This window comes from Mastigoproctus giganteus, chromosome 13 (genome assembly GCF_048544385.1).
Source record: "Mastigoproctus giganteus isolate SK-2022 chromosome 13, ASM4854438v1, whole genome shotgun sequence".
Taxonomy (NCBI): Eukaryota; Metazoa; Arthropoda; class Arachnida; order Uropygi; family Thelyphonidae; genus Mastigoproctus; species Mastigoproctus giganteus.
This window is the reverse complement of record NC_143587.1, coordinates 8,673,907-8,695,868: the sequence shown is the minus strand read 5'-3', so window position 1 is coordinate 8,695,868 and position 21,962 is coordinate 8,673,907. Positions and strand designations below refer to the sequence as shown.

The 21,962-nt window shown below is 40.8% G+C and overlaps 1 protein-coding gene across 1 annotated transcript in view; it reads right to left on the bottom strand.

The window, feature by feature from the left end:
* The window catches only part of HisT (Histamine transporter), a 104,246-nt gene that overhangs the window by 23,753 nt on the left and 58,531 nt on the right, over positions 1–21,962 (bottom strand). Inside the window, exons 6-7 of the mRNA XM_090387871.1 lie at positions 13,651–13,754; positions 429–539 (exon numbers count right to left, since the gene is read on the bottom strand). Of these exons, the coding sequence (XP_090243997.1) occupies positions 429–539; positions 13,651–13,754 (215 nt within the window). The remainder of the gene's footprint in view (positions 1–428; positions 540–13,650; positions 13,755–21,962) is intronic.

Genomic DNA, 21,962 nt, shown 5'->3' with positions numbered 1-21,962 from the left:
TTGTTTTCCAGGCTGCTGCACATTTCAATAGAAGCAGTGCAAGAATCACTTTCACCTCTGCCAGTGGCTACTGTTAACCTATTAGTCCTTGTATCCCCCAAACTAGCAGTTTTCCGACCCACCTAACACTCCCTCAACAGCATCAGCAAATATTCTTGCACCCTTTCTATTTAAGTGTATCCCATTCCTGTAGAAGCAGTCTCTCCTGTTAACAAAAACACAAAAGTACAAAATATTTCATCATTTTAACAATCTTGTTATTTAATAGCCACACCTTTATAATCACAGAAGAATGGAAGTTCCCATTCAAAGCAAATATATCTAAATTACAGAAATTGCACTTTTACTATAATTAAAATAACTATTAGTGAGCATCCAGCGCAGCAACTATATAAAATATATATTTTAATATTTGAAAATTAACTTACCCTAAGAGAGCTGCCATGAGGAACACGGACCATAAATGCCCCAGAGTTAACACAAAACTGTAAGCTACCATACCACAGAGAGAAAATATGTACACTGCTAAAGTAGTTTCTCTGGAAAAAAAAATAAATAAATAAAAAATAATAATAAATGCATTTTTAATTCATTAATTCATTTCAGTGTAAAAAAATTAAATTTTAAAATGGATTTAGATTATAAATTTAGATTTTATTATTAGTATTATTTTGGCATTATTATTATTGCTCTTATATTTTTCTCCCTGATTGGGGGATTCCACACCGTGATGGGTACTGCTACCAAGTACACAGGGTGGTTGTAATGTCTGGTGTTACTGTTGGTCAAGGAACTATTCTCTGACTATCCTATAGGTGTTCAGAATTGAGACTTTCTGGAGTTCCTTGTAGGTGTTCTCTGGGAGACCTATTGCTGTTAGACTACTATGTAGGGTCTTTGGTACCATACCGTGGTTGACACAATGATCAGGACAGTGGTTACTTCTTGAATATGCCACATCTCCTTGACCTCGTGTCTCAGGTTTGTGTACTTCCTAATTTTTTCCTCGTGGGTTTTCTGGACATTGCTAGTGTTGGGCACTGCATTGTCAATCAGGTAGGTAGCCTTTTCCATCTTGTCCACAACAGTTATGTCCGGTCTGTTGTGCGGGATGGTCTTATCTGTTATTATGGTGCAGTTCCAGTACAGCTTGTGGGTTGGGGTCTCTAGTACTGCCTGGGGTTCATACTTGTAGTACGGTACACTTTCCTCGATCAACTGGTATTTCCTTGCTAGCTTCTGATGTATTATCCTGGCTACCTGGTCGTGTCTATGAGCATACTCAGTCTGGATGATCACCTTGCATCCCCCTGTGATGTGTTGGATCGTTTCTGAGACCAGGTTGGATCGTCGACATATGTCATTTGACATTCCAGGCTCCTTTGCGATGTTTTTTCTATAGTTTCTGGTGTTGGTCACCCAGTCTTGGATGGACAGCATGAATCATTCAGTCTCAGGGAACAGCATCCTGGTTGTGAGCCATGCATTGGAAGCAATACACGAAAGGTATCAAAACCTAGAGTACTTGGTACCGTTCATGGGTTGAAGGAGAAGTATGGGGGGGGTGCCGGAAACTTTGCTCTAGAGACTAAACACAGGTTTCACCACTTCAAGCCTCCAATAAGCAATGTGGTGGTATTGCACCGGTTGATGAGTCATCTACTACCTATGGAGTCATTATAGTGTCTGCCATGGAGTGTCTTCTTTGCCCATCTTTCTAGCTTTGTTTCTTGTGCTGTGTGGGTGGGAGGGCTCCTCAAGTAGGTTGAGTGCGGTATACCACTTATCTATCTTCCTTATGGTCTGATGGAGTGGTGCTATGTTGTTCTCGAAGTAATCCTTCAGGTTAACTATGGCTGTTTTCTGTTGATCTATCAGGTCTATCATGTCCCTTTCTCCCTCTTTCCGAGCTATTGTTAGTCTCTCAGAAAGAGCTCTATCATGCCCCTTCTCCCTCTTTCCAAGCCATTGTTAGCTCTCTCTCCATTGCTGACTTCGGGTGGTGTTGGTGGCTCTTCGACATCATTGTCCCTGTCTTTCGCATGATATCCTCTAGCTCGGTGTTAGTCCAATCTATGACCCCAAAGGAGTATGTTGGTACTGAAGTTGCATAGGTGTTTATGGCTTTAACTGTGTTCCCACTGTTCAATTTTGCTTTCAGCAGGCTTCTGAGTCTCTGATGATATTTTTCGGTCAGGCACTTCTTGATTTCCTTGTGCTTTAACTGCTGAGCCTGCATTATCCCTAAGTATTATCCCCTTGTATAAGGTGATGATCAGGCCACACCTTGAGTACTGTATACAGGTCTGGAGGCCTCATTTTAAGAAAGATGTAGAGCTGTTGGAACGAGTACAAAGAAGGGCAACAAGATTAGCAAATGGAACAAAGGATTGCTCTTACGAAGATAGGCTTAAGTTTTGCAGATTACAGTGTCTGGAGGCTAGGCACCTGCGAGGTGATCTGATTGAGGTGTATAAAGCCTTGAATGGTTTGAGCATGCTCAATGCTGATGGGATTCTTCCTCTTGCTCAGAATAATCACCTGAGAGGGCATAAATTCAAATTGAGGAAAGTCAGTTGTAGGACAGATGTGCAGAAGTTTGCCTTTAGCCAGTGGGTAGTTGATTGGACTTCCATCTCTTGTTGTGGAAGTTGATAGCCTAAATAAATTTAAGGCTGAGCTGGACAAGTATTTGGAATGAACGGAGGGGTGAAATCAGAGCATTTTGGTTTTTTTTGGCTGATTCTGCATAAGCTTGCTTTCTTGCATCGTATGCCTCTACTAATGCTAATGTGGAACAGGCCTTATTGCAGATATTTTAGGATATTTGGTGCTGTCCTTGCTTTTTCTGGACCTCCCTGGTAATTCTGTCATGCAGAAATAGCAACTGTCTATTTAATTGCATGATTTTTGCCATATGATAGGAACAGCAAAAGGCATGCTTTTAATTTTCTCAGTTAGCCTCATCTTAAGATTTGTGGTGCAAGTAGTGCAGCACACATGTAGTCCACATTTTCTGCTGATTACCAATCTTGCAACCAGAGTACAAAGAATAAACATATTTAGTAATACTGTAGATTTTCTTCCTGAGTTTTTTGTTGCAAATCATCCATACTCATACATGGCAGAAATTGATTCAGGGTGATTCGGGCACTTTCTTTGTTTCTTCTTAAACATTTTAACAATCAAGCTAAGCAAAACACAGCAGAAACACATAATATGCAATAGATATGCAGATAAACTGTACACTACAAATGTTTCTATTACTGAAAGAGAGGTGACTGGCAGGAAGACAGACAAGGTTAGACGAGTTAATGCCCTACATTACTGCTATCAATGAGCATATACAGGGTGTCTCAAAAATATTGGTACAAACGTTTAGGGGAGGTAGGTAACATCTAAAGGAATGTGAATCGCATAGGAACCCATAACCGGAAACGTCACAGGAAAGTAGTAGCAGAGGCACAAGAAGCAGAAATGACACAAGACAGTAATTAGTGGCAAACATTTATTTGACATAATATTAACAATGGAGTACATGATGGATGCATTTCATGATGTTACAACAGATGCTCGAAGGTTCCACCATGAGACACGATACATGCGTGACACCAACGCAGCATGGATTGGCGGACATGGGTGAACACAACTGGAGTTTCTTTGACAGTAGCAGCAGCGCAGACGAGTCTCGCCACAAGATCCATTTTAGTCTCCACAGGCGATTTTTTTAGTCCCCAAAGAAAGAAATCAAATTTTTTTAGTCCCCAAAGAAAGAAATCAAGGCTTAATAAATCAGGTGAGCGTGGGGGCCAGGCAAACAGGTCCACCACGGCCAATCCATCGACGCCCAAAACACCTGTTCAAATGGTCACGAACACACCTTCCATAATGGGCAGGAGCCCCATCATGTTGAAACCAAATGTTGCATCCCACATTTGCTGGAACATTGTCAAGCAACCCTGGTAGAATTTGTTCAAGAAAGACCTGATATTTAGCGCAGTTCATGCAGGATGGTAACAAGTATGGGCCAACTACTAAGCAGTCACCGGCCATACCTGCCCACACATTTACTGCGAAGCGATGTTGTGCTGCATGGGGGCGTACACCGTGTGGGTTGTCGTGAGCCCACACATGAGCATTGCGCTGATTGAATAAGCCTCATCCGTGACCGAACCATAGCCTGGGAAATTCAAGTCTTGAATACTTTCTTGGAGAAACCACTGTTGCAAAAGCCACATGTGCAGGATGATCTTGGGGGAGCAATAACTGAACCCTTGGAGATGAAAGGGGTGTAAGGAATCATCGTGCCAGACACGCTGTACACTGCAACGAGACACTCCTAAGGCAGAGGCAACGGCACGTGTGCTGGTAGTAGGATTATTCTGGACAGGATTTCACATTGAACGTGGTCTGCCCGCACTACTTCTGTTACCTCTAAATGACCCATAATATGCACATATTTTGATGCACACACGCAAACAAATGGTGGTCTGGTACATGTCTGTCTGGGAAGCATTCTCCATAAATTCGTTGAGCGGCTTGTCCATTTCCCTCTGCTAATCCATACACTAGGTGCATGTCTGCCAGCTCACAGTTCATATATCAATGCATGCTCTTCGTGCGGCAACTACCGCGCCATCTACCGACTTACGTTGACGTTTCTGGTTATGGTTCCTATGCAATTCACATTCCTTTAGATGTTACCTACCTCCCCTAAACATTTGTACCAATATTTTTGAGACACCATGTATGACCGGCAATTAATAATGTTTATACATGGTGTCTCAATGAGTCTAAAACACTGATAGATCCAATTTCTTTCTATTTTAGAAGATTTAGGGGAAGTCCAATTGGTCTGCCTTCCTAAAATCCACTCATGCATACCTCGTTGGTAAGCCCTGTTACGTCACTTTGGTGGCAACAAACATGTAGAGTGGTTCTCTTCAAGGCGCCTGGTAAGAGTGAAAAGGAAAAGGCCAAACCCTCCAGCACTTTATTAAATATGGCAAAACATGGCAAAACAAATGGGTCTCAGTCCCCAGCGGCTTTGACTCTCCCTCTTACGGCAGTGAGAGAATCTCTGGGTACGACCAGGCTGCCATGCACAGAAACTGAACTTGGCCTGTTACAATGTAAGATCGCTCATCAGTGACAGTAGGATATTAGAGGTGGAAAAGGAATTAAAAAATGTGAATTGGAATATCATCAGCTTGGCTGAAACAAGAAGAAATGAATCACTTACAAGTTTATCGAGTGGAAATCTGCTGTACACCAATGGAAACAGTGAAAAGAGTGAATGTGGAGTTGGCTTTCTGGTGCATAAATATATTAAAAACAACATTTTGGAATTCAAAGATACCTCACCAAGGGTGTCAAGACTAGTACTCAAGATGGATTTCATCTTCCAATTCAAATGTTCACAATAGCCAGTTTCGGAATAACAAGTCTCATCAGCATACACAATCCCAGAACTACATGTTTATTGCATATACAGTGCATGTAAACTTCTCAGCAGATGGTCATTTGGTAAGGAGGTTCAATATTTCAGCTGTAAGAACTGAGAGAAAGTCTTTGTTACTAGGCCAGGCTTGCCCCGAACACACAGGCAAATGACAAAAGCCACATTTCCTGAAGGATACGGAGTCCACACAAAAGTCGAACAGCTGAAAACAAGGCACCCTTTGTATTTGTCATTTGTGCTTACATGATCCCTTGATGACCTAAATCTGATCCTTGAATACAATAACTGGCCACTGGGTGATTGGTTAAAAGATTTCAGGAAAAGAACACAGCATACGTGCAGAGATCAGGTAGTACACATCAGCCTATATAGCAACTAAAGAAGGAGAATGTCCCTTCTGGAGAGAGCCAGGCCATTTACATTTTTATTCAGAATATTAGAAGTGTTGCTAAAAAACTGCACATTACAGACCATCCTACACCTTGAAGAATAGGACTGTATTTGTATAATGGAGACTTTGCTAAATCATAACAGACAACTAGACCTGCTGGTCCATTCCTCTAGTTACAGATTTATTGGTAACAGCAGAAAAGAAAAGAGGAGTGGAGGAGCTGCAATCATGAAAGTTTATCATGAAAGTCTTCATCCTACAAGAATTTTACCAAGTCAGTCTGAAAACTGTGAAGCTATTTTCTCCTCCTTCAGGAAGGCTCAAAAAATCCAAGTCTGCCGATCTATCTTCCACCAACACAGTGCAGACATCTGGACTGAGCGTCTGGTGTGAATAGCAGAGAATCTTGTCACTGATATTCCCGTGGTTGTAATTGGAGACTTTAATATGCCTAGCCCAAGACACGATTATGCTAAAGATCATCTAGATGCAACCCTCCAACCATTAGGTCTGACCCAACTGGGTACACTTCCAAAAATGTCATTTGGATTTATTGTATCATAATCTGATTAACATAAAGAATGTTACCCCCTCAAACTAAATTCTAGACAGATCACTGCCTAATTTGTTGTGAAATTTCCCCATCCAAAAGTGTATAATAATGCAGGTGAACAACATAACGATGAGCAAACTCATCAAACCAAAAAAATATACTCCCTTAAGCTTGAAATTATTTTAGATCTTAGGACTTACAACTGGATTGCTCTGTATAATAAACTGGTGGAAAAAGGTACCAACTTGATTGATAAAGAGCTCTTATTTATTGCTTACCTGGGGGCTTAGGAGGTAAGAATCACTAACCAAACTAAACCGTGGTTCAACAAGTATTAAAAACATGCATTTGGGCCAAGTAAAAAGCATATAAGAAATGGAAAAATTCAAGATTTAACAAAGATCTCAAAGGACTATTAGAAGGAAAAGAGCCATTTTCTTGAAAAAGAAGCAACATGCTCACTACAAAGAGGTTCTAAGAAAACTATGACATTCAAAATGAATTGAGCAAAAAGGCTACTAAATTTGAAATGGAGGAAACCACATTCACATGCTGGGCTAAGAATGCTTTGAAAGACAGCCAGTTACAGGTAAAGATAGAAATGGTCAAGAGTATCAGCCAGAGGATTTGTTACGTTACTTCCCACAAATGCTCCCTCAGAAGCAAGAGGGAGCATTTGTGGGAAGCAATTATCCAACGTCACTATTTCTAGAGAAGATCTCATCAATGCTATTAATTTCTTGCCTAACTAATCTACGATCAGCCCTGACAGGTTCCCTATTTTTATTTTAAAAATATGCAGCACCTATATTGTTGATGTATTGTTGCACATATTCCAAAACATAACGAAAGATGGAGTTCCCCCTCCAAAGAAAGACTTCTCTTCGAAAGACTCCACCTCATAATGTAGTACAGAGACAATCCACTACTACTAATTTGTTGGAGACCCTCTTCAGAATCCAACAAGCTTTAAATGAAAAGGCTCAAATTGTTATCATATTTCTTGACTTAAAGGCAGCTTTTGATAATGCATTGTTACTTGCACTTGAAAATATATTGAAAGTTTATTTCTGCATTGAAGGCAAACTATTCCAGATTATCAAGACCATTTTAAATAAAAAATCTTTATTTGTCCTTTGGGGTCACAGATTGGATTAACACCGAGCTAGAGGATATCATGCAAAAGAGAAGGATGACCAAGAACTGCCAACACCACCTGAAGTCAGCAGTAGAGAGACTAACAATAGCTCAGAAAGAGGGAGAAGGGATATGATAGACTTCTTTCTGAGAGACTAACAATAGCTCGGAAAGAGGGAGGAAGGGGCATGATAGACCTGATAGATCAACAGAAAACAGCGACAGTTAACCTGAAGGATGACTTTGAGAACAACACAGCGCCACTCCACCAGGCCATAAGGAGGAGAGATAAGTGGCACATCCCATTCAACCTAAGTGAGGTTGAATGGGAAACCAGATGGCACAGGAAATGAAGCTAGAAAGGTGGACAAAGAAGACACTCCATGGCACACTACAATGACCTCCATCAAGATCACATTGATAACAAGTGGGATGCTCTTCACCGAGATTGAAGGAGTCATACTGGCCATCCAAGACTATGTAATCAACACCGGAAACTATAGAAAATACATCACAAAGGAGCCGGGAATGTCAGATGACACATGTCGACGATGCCACCTGGCCTCAGAAACGAGCCAACACATCACAGGGGGATGAAAGGTGTTCACCCAGACTGAGTACACTCATAGACACAACTACATAGCTGGGATAATACATCAGAAGCTAGCGAGAAAATACCAGTTGACCAAAGAAAGTGTACCGTATTACAAGTTTGAACCCCGGGCTGTATTAGAGACCCCAACCCACAAGCTGTACTGGGACCGTGCCATAATAACAGATAAGACCATCCCATACAACAGACCAGACATAAGGGTTATGTCTGGTCTGTTGTGTGGGATGGTCTTATCTGTGGACAAGATGGAAAAGGCTACCTACCTAATTGACATAGTTGTGCCCCAACACTAGCAATGTCCAGAAAACCCATGAGAAAAAAAAAATTAGGAAGTACACGAACCTGAGACACGAGGTCAAGGAGATGTGGTCCCCCAGGGGCTCACATCTGGTGAGTATGGGCTTGGCACACCCATGGTCCTGAGCTGAATATCATCATTCTTCTCGTTCTCGGTGATTCCCCTCTCTCAGGGTAACTCAAATTGTTTTTTGGTTGGTGCAGCATAAGTCTCAGGCTTCCTTGCACCATATGGCTAATAGTAATAGTAATAATAGTGGCATATGCAAGAAGTAACGACCATCCTGATCATCATGTCAACCACCGGTATGGTGCCAAAGACCCTACACAGCAGCCTAGCAGCAATAGGTCTTCCAGAGAACACCTACAAGGAACTCCAGAAAGTTGCAATCCTGAACAACTGTAGGATAATCAGAGAGTTCCTCAACCAACAGTAACATCAAACATTACAACCACCCTGTGTACTTGGCAGCAGTACCCGTCACGGAGTGGAATCCACCAATCAGGGAGAAATAATATAAGAGCAACAATAATAATATCCCAATTTTTCTGAAATTGTAAAATAATGAACCAATGTATATTCCCCACCATGACTTATGAAACTGAAACTTGGGCACTCACCAAAATAATGGAAGAGAAGCTGAAAAATATACAAAAGAATATAACGAATTACAGCGGTATCTCGGTATACGTCCTTAATCCGTTCCAGATCCTTGGACTTATACCAAACGAATATTTCCCATAAGAAATAAAGGGAAAATGATTAATCCGTTCCCATGAAAAAAAAAAATCCTATTGTTATTATACATTGCTCGGGTTGTATAAAATAATTTAAACACTGCTTAATACTAAAATATGTAAATACAAAAGCAATAAATGATGCAGTGCACTAAAATATACATACAAAAACAATTACCCATGTTTTCCGGCTTATAAGACGCGGTTTTTTTCGTGAAGAAATACTCAGAAAAATCACCCTGCGTCTTATATGGTCAATGTCAGATTAGGCCTAAAGACTACTGGCAATGCATTTTCGATGACGCAGTGCCAGTAAACTGAGTTCTGAAAACTTCCCTTTGAAATTCGCACCAATTTTACTTAAGATTTATCTGTTGAAATATATTTAACAATTATCAGTGGTTACAATCTATGGCAACAATACATACCAGTAATCTTTTTTTCGTGGAAAATTTGTTGAAATCTGAGTGATATGAATCTCAACAATCAGACGTAAGTAAAAACTTGTTTCATTTTCCCATGTGTTTGCTTCCTCTATAATATGATCTCGTGCTTTCATAGTATTCCTCTATGATCTCGCGCTTTTATGGAACGGTGGGATAATTTGACTGGATCAGGATTTTTCAATTCCAACCGTCTTTTACAAGGAGAAAGTGACGCCCGTATTTGTCTTAGGGTGAGTAAGAATTTCTGTTATGCTACTTCTGTCAGATTTTTTCAGAAACAAACATTTCATTATTGGTTGAACATTTACCCAAGCGTATACCATTATTTTGAGAAAAATATATTACCGTATTTAATTTTATTATTATTTTCTCCAAAATATTATTTTTATTATTTTGGAGAAATGTTTATTTTTTTATTTTTTTTCCCCAAAATATGTGGCCAAAACTAGGGTGAGTCTTGTATGCCAGTGCGTCTTATAAGCCGGAAAATACGGTAGATGAAATAAATGAAAATTTAGCAAACTTTAATTTTCTCTTTTCTGTCTCTTTTCCCTACTTTGACCTGGTTAAGGAACCAGGTTTGACGTTTACTAAAAATCTGTCCAAAGAACTTTGCTTCTGCCTTCTCCTCAGGATGTTTCGGAAATGTGACATTGTCTGGTCATTCCAGACAATGCTATTACGGCTTGTTTGGGCTTTGTTGGGGTGGTACTTCTCTGCAAAGTTTTTGACATCCATCCATTTGGCAAACATTTCCTTGATTAATGAAGTAGTGGCTTCCTCTATCTTCTCCTCTGAGCCTGAAGAGAGTGTATCCATCTTAGTCTTGTGTTCCTCATTCTCAAGTTCCTGCAGCTCCTCAGTGATCAGTTCTTCCCTGTGCCCCTCCACTAATTCCTCCACATCACCATCACTCAACATCCAGACCCATGGACCTGCCCAGAGAGACAATATCCTCCACTACAGGCACAGCCTCAAAGTCCCTTTCAGTCATTGCTTCTGGCCAAAAATTCCTCCAAGCAGAGTTCATTGTTCTGTAGGAAACTTCCTGCCAGGCTTTGTCAATGAGAGATATGCAATGGACGATAGTAAAGTGATCTTTCCAAAACTCTCTTAGGGTTAATTCTGTCAGAGGTCACTTAAAAGCACCTCTGGAATAGTGCTTTTAAGTGCTCTGACATGGTTAGGATCACCTCCATGGTGATCCTAACCATTTTCTTTGTTGCTTGGCTCTTCCCATTAACTTTCTTAGAACTCATGGTTAATGAGTTTCTTGAAATTACTGAAGACCTGCTGGTCCATGGACTGAATGAGAGGAGTCGTGTTAGGGGGGGAGGAACTTTACAGTGATGAAGTCAAACTCCGGCAGCACATAGTCCTGCAAGCTTGGAGGGTGAGCTGGAGCATTGTCCATTATGAGGAGGGCCTTCAGAGGCAGGTTTTTCTCCTCTAAATAACTTTTTACACTTGGCCCAAACATAACATTAAACCACTTGCTGAAATATTCTCTGGTTACCCAAGCCTTGCTGTTTGACCTCCACATCACAGGTAACTGAGTTTTCTGCATGTTATGTTTCTTAAAGGCCCTTGGGTTTTCAGAGTGGTAGATCAGTAGAGGCTTCAGTTTGCAATCCCCACTTGCATTGCCACAGAACAAGAGAGTTAGCTTGTCCTTCATTGGCTTGTGCCCTGGCAATGCCTTCTCCTCTTGTGTAATATAGGTCCTGTTACGCATTTTCTTCCAAAACAGGCCTGTTTCGTCACAATTAAAAACTTGTTGGGGAACAAAACCCTCAGCCTCCACAAATTCCCCAAACTCTGTAACAAAGTCATTGGCGGCATCTTTATCAGCACTGGCTCCCTCTCCATGCCTCACAACACTGTGGATGCCAGTCCTCTTCTTAAAATTATCAAACCAGCTATGGCTGGCTTTAAACACTTCACTTTCTTGGCTAGTTCCTGCCTTGTTTTTCAAAAGATCGGTATGCATCAGTTTTACCTTTTTGCAAATCATTGCCTCCGATACGCTATCGCCAGCACACTGTTTTTCTGTTATCCAGATCAACAGCAATTTCTCAACATGCTGTAATGTCCCTGATCTTTGTTTGGTAAATGATTTCACCCCTTTCGCAACGTTAGCAGATTTAATAACGTCTTTGTTTTTCACAATCGTAGATACCGTCATTCTTGGCATACAGTATGCAGCAGCCAAGTCCCGGATATGCATGCCACCTTCATACTTTTCAACAATCTCTTTTTTCACCTCCATGGTGATCCTAACCATTTTCTTTGTTGCTTGGATCTTCCCATTAACTTTCTTAGAACTCATGGTTAATGAATTTACAAAAACTTTACACGAAAAAACACAAAATCACGTGAAAATTCACAGAGTTATAGCGCAGGTTGTTCACTGAATGGTAGAAACTGTCGTACTGACGCTCGTGGGCAGTCGTGGCAGAGATGCCAGATCTTACCCCGCTCTCCAAAAACCGAATTCAGTTGACCGAGGAGGTAAGTGCACACCGTACACGTCCTCGGTCGGTTTTAGTCGGAAAGCTGAGTGAGGACGGGCGCACGTACTTTGCTAGCATCCGTCCATGGTCGGCTTTTATTCGGTTTTTGGAGAGGGGGTAAGATCTGGCATCTGAGTCGTGGCTTTGTCTCGAGAGAGGTAAACAGGATAGCGCGCAGTGTCGTGACTCATTTTGACGCACGCAAGTCGTATTCCAAACAAAATTTTTCGCGTCCAAACAGGACATATACTGAGGTACCACTGTATATTAGGAATCAAGATGTTGGATGAGAAGAAAAACACAGGGATTAGGTAGCAAATTCAAGTAAAGGATATTCTTATTAAAACTAAAGAACTGAAATGGACTTTGGCAGGACACATAGCTCGAAGACATGACAGATAGACTAAGAAAATAACAGAATGGTATCCAAGAGGAGCTAAAATAAAACCTGAAAGACAACAACAGAGATGGACAGATGAAATTCAAGAGTTCATTTGCATTAAATGGATGGCCATTGCACAAAACAGAAGGTACTGGAAATTTGCTGGAGAGGACTTCATCCGGCCATGAATTGAAAATGGCTGATGATGATAGCAGGTTTAGTGTCATATCTATTTCCCTAAATTGTAGTGATGTACGTCTATATGTAGTGTATGTATTATGGGTTAAAATAAAAACCTGTATATGTAATAATTGTGATACAATGTGAAATTTTAATAATTAAATCCATACATAAAAATTGACTGCAAAGAGCTGATACATTGGTGGACATAAGAATCAAGTTGGCCAATGTTATTAGAAGGGATGGGGCAAATGAAATGGTACATTTTTTTTGTGCTGATGTTGTTATAAGCTTGATTCCTGCATCATTCTGCCAATACTTATATTATACACCAATGTTTCCCAACCTTTTTTCAGGTAGGCACCACTTTCACAGTTGGAGTAGAGGCCAAGGACCACAAAAAATATAAACTATAATTGAAATATATTAACAACAACTGCTTTTTAAATACAATGACATGTATTCATAATTAATGTATACATAGTATATGTTAGGTTTTTATAAGCATACCTGTATCTTCCATCACTGTTAATGGGACTGTTGCCCATTACAAAAAACTGTTTTACTGCCAAGGACCACTTTCATAAGTTATGCAGACTACAAGTGGTCCACACGTTGGAAAACACTGCTATACCAGGGGTTCAAAATAAAATGATCACATCTGGTGAGTATGGGCTTGGCACACCCAGGGTCCTGAGCTGGATATCATCATTCTTCTTTTCCTTGGTGATCTCTCTCTCTCTCTCTCTCTCTCTCTCTCTCTCTCTCTCTCTCTCTCTCTCTCTCTCTCTCTCTCTCTTGGATGGTGCAGCATAACGGCTTCTTTGCACCATATGGCTAATAAAAATACACCCACGTGGTATAGCAGGTTTGGATGATGATGACTTTTTCAAATTATTATTAATTTCTGTTTAATTAAACAATATTTGATCAACTTACTTGAACCTGTGTGTTTTATCTAAAAACAAACCACTGACTACTGATCCAAACATTCCAGAAACAACAATAGTTAGACCCATCCATCCTGCATTTTTCTCTTCTCCCTAAATGTTAAAAAAAATATTTAATAATGATGCAAATAATTTTGAGAACAACTATATGTAATTTTAATTTTGTAAAGCAAGATTATACTAAAATTTACACTAAAAAATTAATTTTTCATTTGTCATATCTGCCAATTTCATGTCTTTTTTTTTATGTAAACCCCAAACACGAGAGGTATTAGAACCTATAGTACTTAATACCATGCTTGGGTTGGAGGTTGAGAAGAAAAAAGAAGATATTTGTTGACATTGGACTTCAACTTCTGTAGTCTGTAATTTTCAGGAAATACGTATGAAGGAAGGTTGTTCCAGAAAACGGCAGTTGAATGAATAAACGAAGAAGATGAAAAGTTGGTTCTGTGAGTTTGAAGTTGGACAGTAAATGGATGTTGGCTGGTGGCGGCACATGTTCGGACTGTTTTGAAAGAGAGAGTGGGAATTATAGAAGCCAATTCAGAAGAACAGTGCCCATGGAAGTATCTGTAGAAGAGGCATGCAGCAGAAACAGTACGTCTATGAGACAGCAAGTGCAGAGACTCTGTTAGAGATGAATCATTAAAACCTAACTGCCCTCTTCTGAATAGAATAAAGAAGCCTAAGAGAGGTTTTAGGGGCACCACCCCAGATGTTGAAACAATATTCCATGGCAGAATATACAGAGTGAGCAGCTGTTTAGAAGAAAAGTAATGCCAAAAGCATAAGAGAAAACCAAGTTTTTTGGATGCAGAGGAAGCAATATTTATAATGTTCTTAGGCCAAGAGAGATCAGAAGTCAGGGTAATCCCCAAAAGAGATATATCATTTTGCTTAGAAATCAGAGTATCACTAAAGGTAAGCATAGGAGCAGAAGAATCCTTTTTTGCAAGATATAAGACAAGACTGAATTTTAGAAGGGTTGAAATCAACTAAGCTGTCTTTGCATTTAAGGAATTCGTAGCAGATTTTCGAGAAGTTGAAGCTGATTGAGCAGGACAAGGTTTCTCAAAATGGAAAGTTGAATGCAATGTGCTATCATCGGCAAAACTATGGATAGGATTTCCAGTCAATGGAAGAAGGTCATTGATATACAAGAGAAAAAGAGTGGGGGAAAGAACTGAACCTTGGGGGACACCGGCATTAGTGGAGAAGATAGAAGACAGAGAGCCATCAACCATCACCCTCAGTGAGCGATCAGAGAGAAAACTGGATAACCAATTACTAAAAACAGTTGGCAAACCATAAGATGGAAGCATGCTTAAAGACCTTTATGACAAACACGATCAAAAGCCTTTGAGATGTGAAGAGCAACTACTTGTGTTTCACCGAACCTTTCCATTGAATTAGTCCACAAATGGGTAACATAAGCCAGAATATCACCAGTGGATCGACACTGACGGAATCCATACTGGCGATCGTTGATCAGATGGTAGGTTTCTAGGTAGTTTAAGAGTTGGCGGTTAATTGATTTCTCCATTACTTTAGAAAGAGTAGAAGTAATTGCAATGGGATGATAATTGGATGGGAGAGGTTTGTCACCCTTTTTAGGAACTGCCTGGATATGAGCAAATTTCCAAGCAGAAGGGAAAAACACCTTTGGAATAAGAAAGTGAAAAAAAAACGTGGCAAAGAATAGGAGTAAGTTCAGGAGCATAGGTTTTGAGAAAAAGTGGAGAAATACCATCGGCACCTGGAGCTTTCTTAGCATCAAGATTCGTCAAAATCCTTTTGACATCCTTTTGATGGAAGACCACAGGAGGCATTGAATGGAGCGTGTTGGGAATGGTGGGAGGTGTTTTACCAAGATCATTAATACATGAGTTGGAAAAAAAAAAAAATGGGATGCTAGCAGGTCAGCTTTATCCTTGGCTGAAGTGACAACAGAACCATCTGGTTTGGAGAGATGGTGGGAGCAGAGATGGGCAAATGTTGCGGCCAGTAGCTTTGGCAAGAGACCAAAATGCTCGGCTACCATTAGGGCAAGAAGCAAGTTTTCTACTCTTAGCCTGTTCAAACTCTAGTTGGGACTGATTAATAATTGCTTTACAATTGTTGTGAGCTTTAGTGTAGGCAGAAAATGAAACTGAAGAATTAGAAACAAGCCAATTACGATATGCAACATTCTTCTCTTGAACAGCCTTAGCACATTTATTGGAAAACCAAGGTTTAGATAAAGGACGAGATTTTAAAGTGGAGTGTGGGATAAAGGATTCCATTCCTGCAAGAATAATTTCATTGACACGATCTGAGCAAACGTTGACATCAGAAGTTTTGAAACAGTAATCCAACCAAGGAAAAGAAGAAGTCTCACAGGTCATCCCATTTTGCATTCTTGTAATGCCAAACAACACGAGGTTGGGAATAGGCATAAGATAAAGGTTTCATTGGAGAAGAGACAATCACCAAGTTGTGATCTGAAGTGCCTAAAAGACCAGTCACTTCGACCGGGTACTTAGAAGGGTTGTTTGTGAGAAAAAGCTCAAGCTGTGTTGGCTGCATAGTTAGGATTGTCCAGTATTCTTAGGTAAATGAACAATCTGTGCGAGGTCATTAGTAATTGAAAAAGCCTCAGCGTCTCAACTAGCTAGGTCGGTGTGACTAGAAAACTGAAGCCAGGTGGAGTTGTGAACATTAAAATCACCAAGGAAAATTACCTCACTGTTAGGAAAGTTAGACTGGAGAAAGTCAAGTTGCAAAGAGAGGAATTCAAAGAGCTCCAAAGTGATTAGTGGAGTTGGTCATCACGCAATACAGCAGCAACCCCCAAGGCAGAATGCGCTGGTCCCACAGGAACTAGTAGTTGTTGGTGACTATTGACAGGGAAACGGGGAACATGCTATGTAAAAAGGATAGGTGGAACAGGACCAGGGTATGTCTGTCAGGGTCAAAGGTTGATGACGCTGTACAGCGGATATCAACTTTTAAGGGCACAAACGGTGATATAGTTGTACACGTTGGCACTAATGATATTAAGACAGATGAATTTGACACAATGAGGTAGAGAGATTTTAAGCCATAGAAGATCAAAGAGAGGAGATTCCAAATTGCCAAGTCTCTGACAGGGAATATCAGAACGGACATATGCACAAGTACCACCTTTGAGGCGAAAGGAATCATACAGCGAATAATTTGGGAATCTGAGATGAGCACTAGTTGAATCAACCAATAACTGAGATTCTGTCAGAAAAAGTACATAGGGTTTGGCAGACTGCAAGTGGAAATGGACGTCGTTGAGATTAGAATTGAGACCACGTATATTTGTGAAATGAATTAGGAAGTCCTTGGGAGGTTTAGATCTTTTCTCAGATAAGCTTGCTCTATTAGTTTGACAATTCATGGTGTATTCAATAGTAAGAAAAAGTGGGTGGGACATGCTGTATGAAGTAATGAAATTTTTGAATATGGCATACACATGGTAAGAATATACCCAGATCCTTGACATAACAATGCTCCCCGCATTCACACTACTCTGACTCCCTCCAGTCACTATCTGTGACTAGAGGAAGTAGAGGTAGCATGATTATGCACTAGCTGATCCGGAAGCCTCCTAGAGAGTTACCAATAGGTTCGGTCCGGTGTACTAACTAGCGGCCAGCCTGCAAACACTGTTTTAGAGTTGTACCCTCGAAATGTAAGGAATATTGGATCTTGCCACAATGTTCATCATAACCTCAAAAGTCAATCATACTGCATGATGGAAGAGATAGGGAAGGGTTGACCGGAACTTAGCTCCAGGGACTAAACATGGGTTCCACCACTTCAAGCCTCCAATAAGCAAAGTGGTGGTATTTCACCGGTTGATGAGAGTCATCTTCCACCTAGTACTGCCCGATAACATAGAGGGGCGGCATTGCTCCATGTGGTGTGGGCGTCACACCTCGACCCCTGCTTACGTTGGTTCACACCTGGGTGATCACCTACCATGTGCATGGAGGTTATACCCAGGATTACTAGCAATCTCACCATCATGAAGGTGCAAGCAGAGTATTTGGCTGTCACAAACCGTCCGGACTTTGCCAAAATTGGGTCCACTTGACTTGAATGTCAGCCGAATATCAGATCCATCAATGTTTTAGACTCCCAGGTAGCAAGTACAGCTTGTCTGGCATATCTGAGAGAATGTCTGTGACAATCTCAAGGACCAATAGTGGTAGGGAATTCAAATTTTTAATTGAGGTAGCTAGGTAGCTCTAACGCATAATTATATAGAGTAATATGCTTCACTGTTTCTATTAGATAGCATAGTACTGACATTTAATTAATTTAATTTATTGATCTTATTAATTTAAAATAAGCATGCCTCAAACTAGAGCAGCAAAGCAACGGGCACAAAGTGGCAGGAGTGCTGTGACTCGGGGGAGAACTGACGGAGGCAATTCTCCAATGCATCACAGCCTAAAAAAATGTGCAACTCGTGAAATGTTTGCTGAACTCCCAGGAACGGAACATGATATTGCCATGGGGGATGTCTTTGTGTGTACGCGATGTAAGGAGTGCATGGAAATCAGGCGACAACTCAGTGTTGTTGTGGGCCTATATGAGAGTTTGAAGGATAGGATGGATGCCCTCGAAGGATCTAAATTGAGGGGCCCATCAATCACTCAGCTGCCCACATGAACGCCAGAGCTTGCACTTGGTCATCACGCAATACAGCAGCAACCCCCAAGGCAGAATGCGCTGGTCCCACAGGAACTAGTAGTTGTTGATGACTATTGACAGGGAAACGGGGAACATGCTATGTAAAAAGGATAGGTGGAACAGGACCAGGGTATGTCTGTCAGGGTCAAAGGTTGATGACGCTGTACAGCGGATATCAACTTTTAAGGGCACAAAAGGTGATATAGTTGTACACGTTGGCACTAATGATATTAAGAGTAGGAGACTGGCAGAGTTACTTAACAAGTACAGGTCACTGTTGAAAAAAAACCGTGAATTAGGGTTGGATTTGAAAGTGTCTGCAATTCTGCCCAGACACGATAGGAGGGAGTATATGATGAGAGCCTTGTCGATCAATACGGCCCTGGAAAGATTGTGCAAGGCTCAAGGGGTAGAATTTTTTTCAGCCTGGTCTGTACTTGTTAACAGGAGAGACTGCTTCTACAGCAATGGGATACACTTAAATAGAAAGGGTGCAAGAATATTTGCTGATGCTATCGAGGCAGTGTTAGGTGGGTCGGAAAACTGATAGTTTGGGGGGGGATACAAGGGCTAACAGTTTAACAGTAGCCGTAGGCAGAGGTGAAGGTGATTCTTGCACAACTTCTATTAGAATAAGTAGCAACCTGGAGCGAAGGGTGTTGGGGGTTTCAGGGACGGATGGCAGTCATCCTGAAATAGCATTAGCATTAGTAGAGGCATTTGATGCAAGAAAGCAGGCTTATGCAGCATCAGCCAAAAAAAAAAAAAAAAACCCACTTCCACTTCACCCCTCTGTTCGTTCAAAATACCTGTTCAGCTGAGCCTTAAACTTATTTAGGCTATCAACCTCCACCACAAGGGATGGCAGTCTGTTCCACCAACCAACCACCCGCTGGCTAAAGGCAAATTTCCGCACGTCTATCCTACATCTGTCTTTCCTCAATTTGAATTTATGCCCTCTCAGGTGATTTTTCTGAGCTAGAGGAAGAATCCCATCAGCATTGAGCATGCTTAAACCATTCAAGGCTTTATACACCTCTATCAGATCACCTCGCTGGTGCCTAGTCTCCAGACACTGTAATTTGCAAAACTTAAGCCTTTCTTCATAAGAGCACCCCTTTGTTCCATTCACTAATCTTGTTGCCCTTCTCTGTACTCGTTCCAGCAGCTCTACATCCTTCTTGAAATGAGGCCTCCAGACCTGTATACAGTACTCTAGGTGTGGCCTGACCATTGCCTTATACAATGGAATAATCACCTCCTTATCCCTGCTGGAAAAATTCCTGTACAGTATATCATTGACAATACTCCATGAGCTACTCTTGCAGCCCGTCTGCACTGCTCAGAGAACTTCATATCTGCCTGCCCAACCACCCCCATGTCCCTTTCATTCTCTACCACTGTCAGTGTAGTACCACAGAGTTGATACGTTGCTCTGGGGTTGCTGTTTCCCATGTGTAGTACTTTACATTTGTCAATATTAAACTTCATTTGCCACCTCTCAGCCCATCTGCTCAACCTTTCCAGATCCTGTTGCAGCAGCATAGTGTCAGTAGCGTCCTTGACAACCCTGCCAACCTTTGTATCATCTGCAAACTTGGACATTAAGCTTGATATACCATCATCAATATCATTTATAAATACAGAAAACAATAATGGACCCAACACTGAGCCCTGAGGGACTCCACTAATAACATTAGTCCACGATGAGCAGTGTCCATTGATTACCACTCTCTGTCTTCTCCCCCTCAACCACCACTTTATCCATAGCAGCAATTTGCCTCCAATGTCACACTGCTCCAATTTGTGCAGCAGTCTTCCATGTGCAACAGTATCAAAAGCCTTTCTAAGATCCAAGTATATAATATCAAAGTTATTCCCTGCATCCAGTTCTTTTGTGACTGCATCATAGTATCCAATCAAGTTGGTCAGGCAAGACTTCCCCTTAACAAAACCATGCTGTGTCTCAGCTATAACTGAAGTCTTCTCTAAATGATCCTGCAGTGCTTCTTTAACCAGTGCCTCCATTAATTTTCCTGGAACAGAAGTTAAGCTCACAGGTCTATAATTACTTGTGTCAGCCTTTGATCCTCCTTTGTGAATTGGGGTCACATTTGCACATTTCCAGTCTATGGGTACCTCCCCTGAGTCCAAGGAAGCTCTCATAATTATGAGGGTAAAGGGGTAAAGGAAAGGGTTTTTGCTTCAGTAAAAGTGAGTACAGTGGTCTCAGAAAATTTTTAAATTCTGTATAGTGGGATAAACTGACAATGTTACCAACAGTAAATTCTAAGTGGGAAGCATTCAAGGTGGGTATATGGGATGTGTTAGGGTAACTAGGAATAGGAGCATGTATGCTTCCATGTATACCAATGCAGGAAGTATAGTAAATAAATTTGATGAATTTGAAGTTTTGGTCAAGACATCAAAGGTGGATATTGTTGGGATAGCAGAGACGTGGTGTCACACAAATATAAGGAATCCAGAACTGGAATATGAGGAGTACAATGTGTATAGAAAGGATAGACAGGATAGAAAGGGAGGAGGTGTTGTGCTGTTAATTAAGAAAAACAGCCAATCAAAAGAAGTGCACCCAGTTGATATAGATGAACAGTGCACTGTTGAGTCAGTTTGGTGTGACATAAGCACTGCGAAAGCAAAAATAAGAGTAGGAGTGTGTTATAGGCCTAATGACTCGAATGAGTAAAATGAACAATTATACAGAGAAATGGAGTGGACCAGTAAATCAGAATGTCTTATAATGAGGGATTTTACCTTCCCAGATATTGACTGGAACTTGTGGGTTGGTCACACACACACTAGTCAGATTTTGTGGATTTATTGGATGATTGTTTTCTGCAGCAGCAGCATGTTCGAGAAGCAACCAGAGAGAGTAATACTCTTGATCTGGTTATCAGCAGTGATCATACGTGTATTAAGAATTTGCAGATAAAGGAACCACTAGGTGGCAGTGATCACATTGTACTGATGTGGGATTTACTTAAAGATATAATTACCATCAGGAGTAAAGGAAAGGGTTTTTGCTTCATTAAAAGTGAGTACAGTGGTCTCAGAAAATTTTTAAGTTCTGTATAGTGGGATAAACTGACGATGTTACCAACAGTAAATTCTAAGTGGGAAGCATTCAAGGAATTAATCGTGGATGCTACTAAAAGTTTCATATCTATTAAGAAATATTTTTCAAGGTTTAAGCCTAAATGGTTATCTAATGAAGTAATGAGACTCATAACAGAAAAGAAAAATGCATGGGATGCATATAAATTATCAAGTGACTCAGAAGCCTATGGCAGATATAAGCTAGTCTGTAATCAGGTCACAAAGGAGGTTAGGCAGGCGAAGGCAGATTACGAGAAATCCTTGGCAAAAGATGCTAAGAAAATCAGCAAGGATTTCTTTACTTATATAAACTCTAAAAGGAAGGGGATGAATCTGATTGGTCCACTTGACATCGATGATTCGACTGTTGATGATCCTGCTCAGATAGCAAACAAACCGAATGAGTATTTGCATCTACATTCACACATGACAAATTAAGGTTTGAAAATGGCACAAGGTTATCAAATTGTAGCAGGA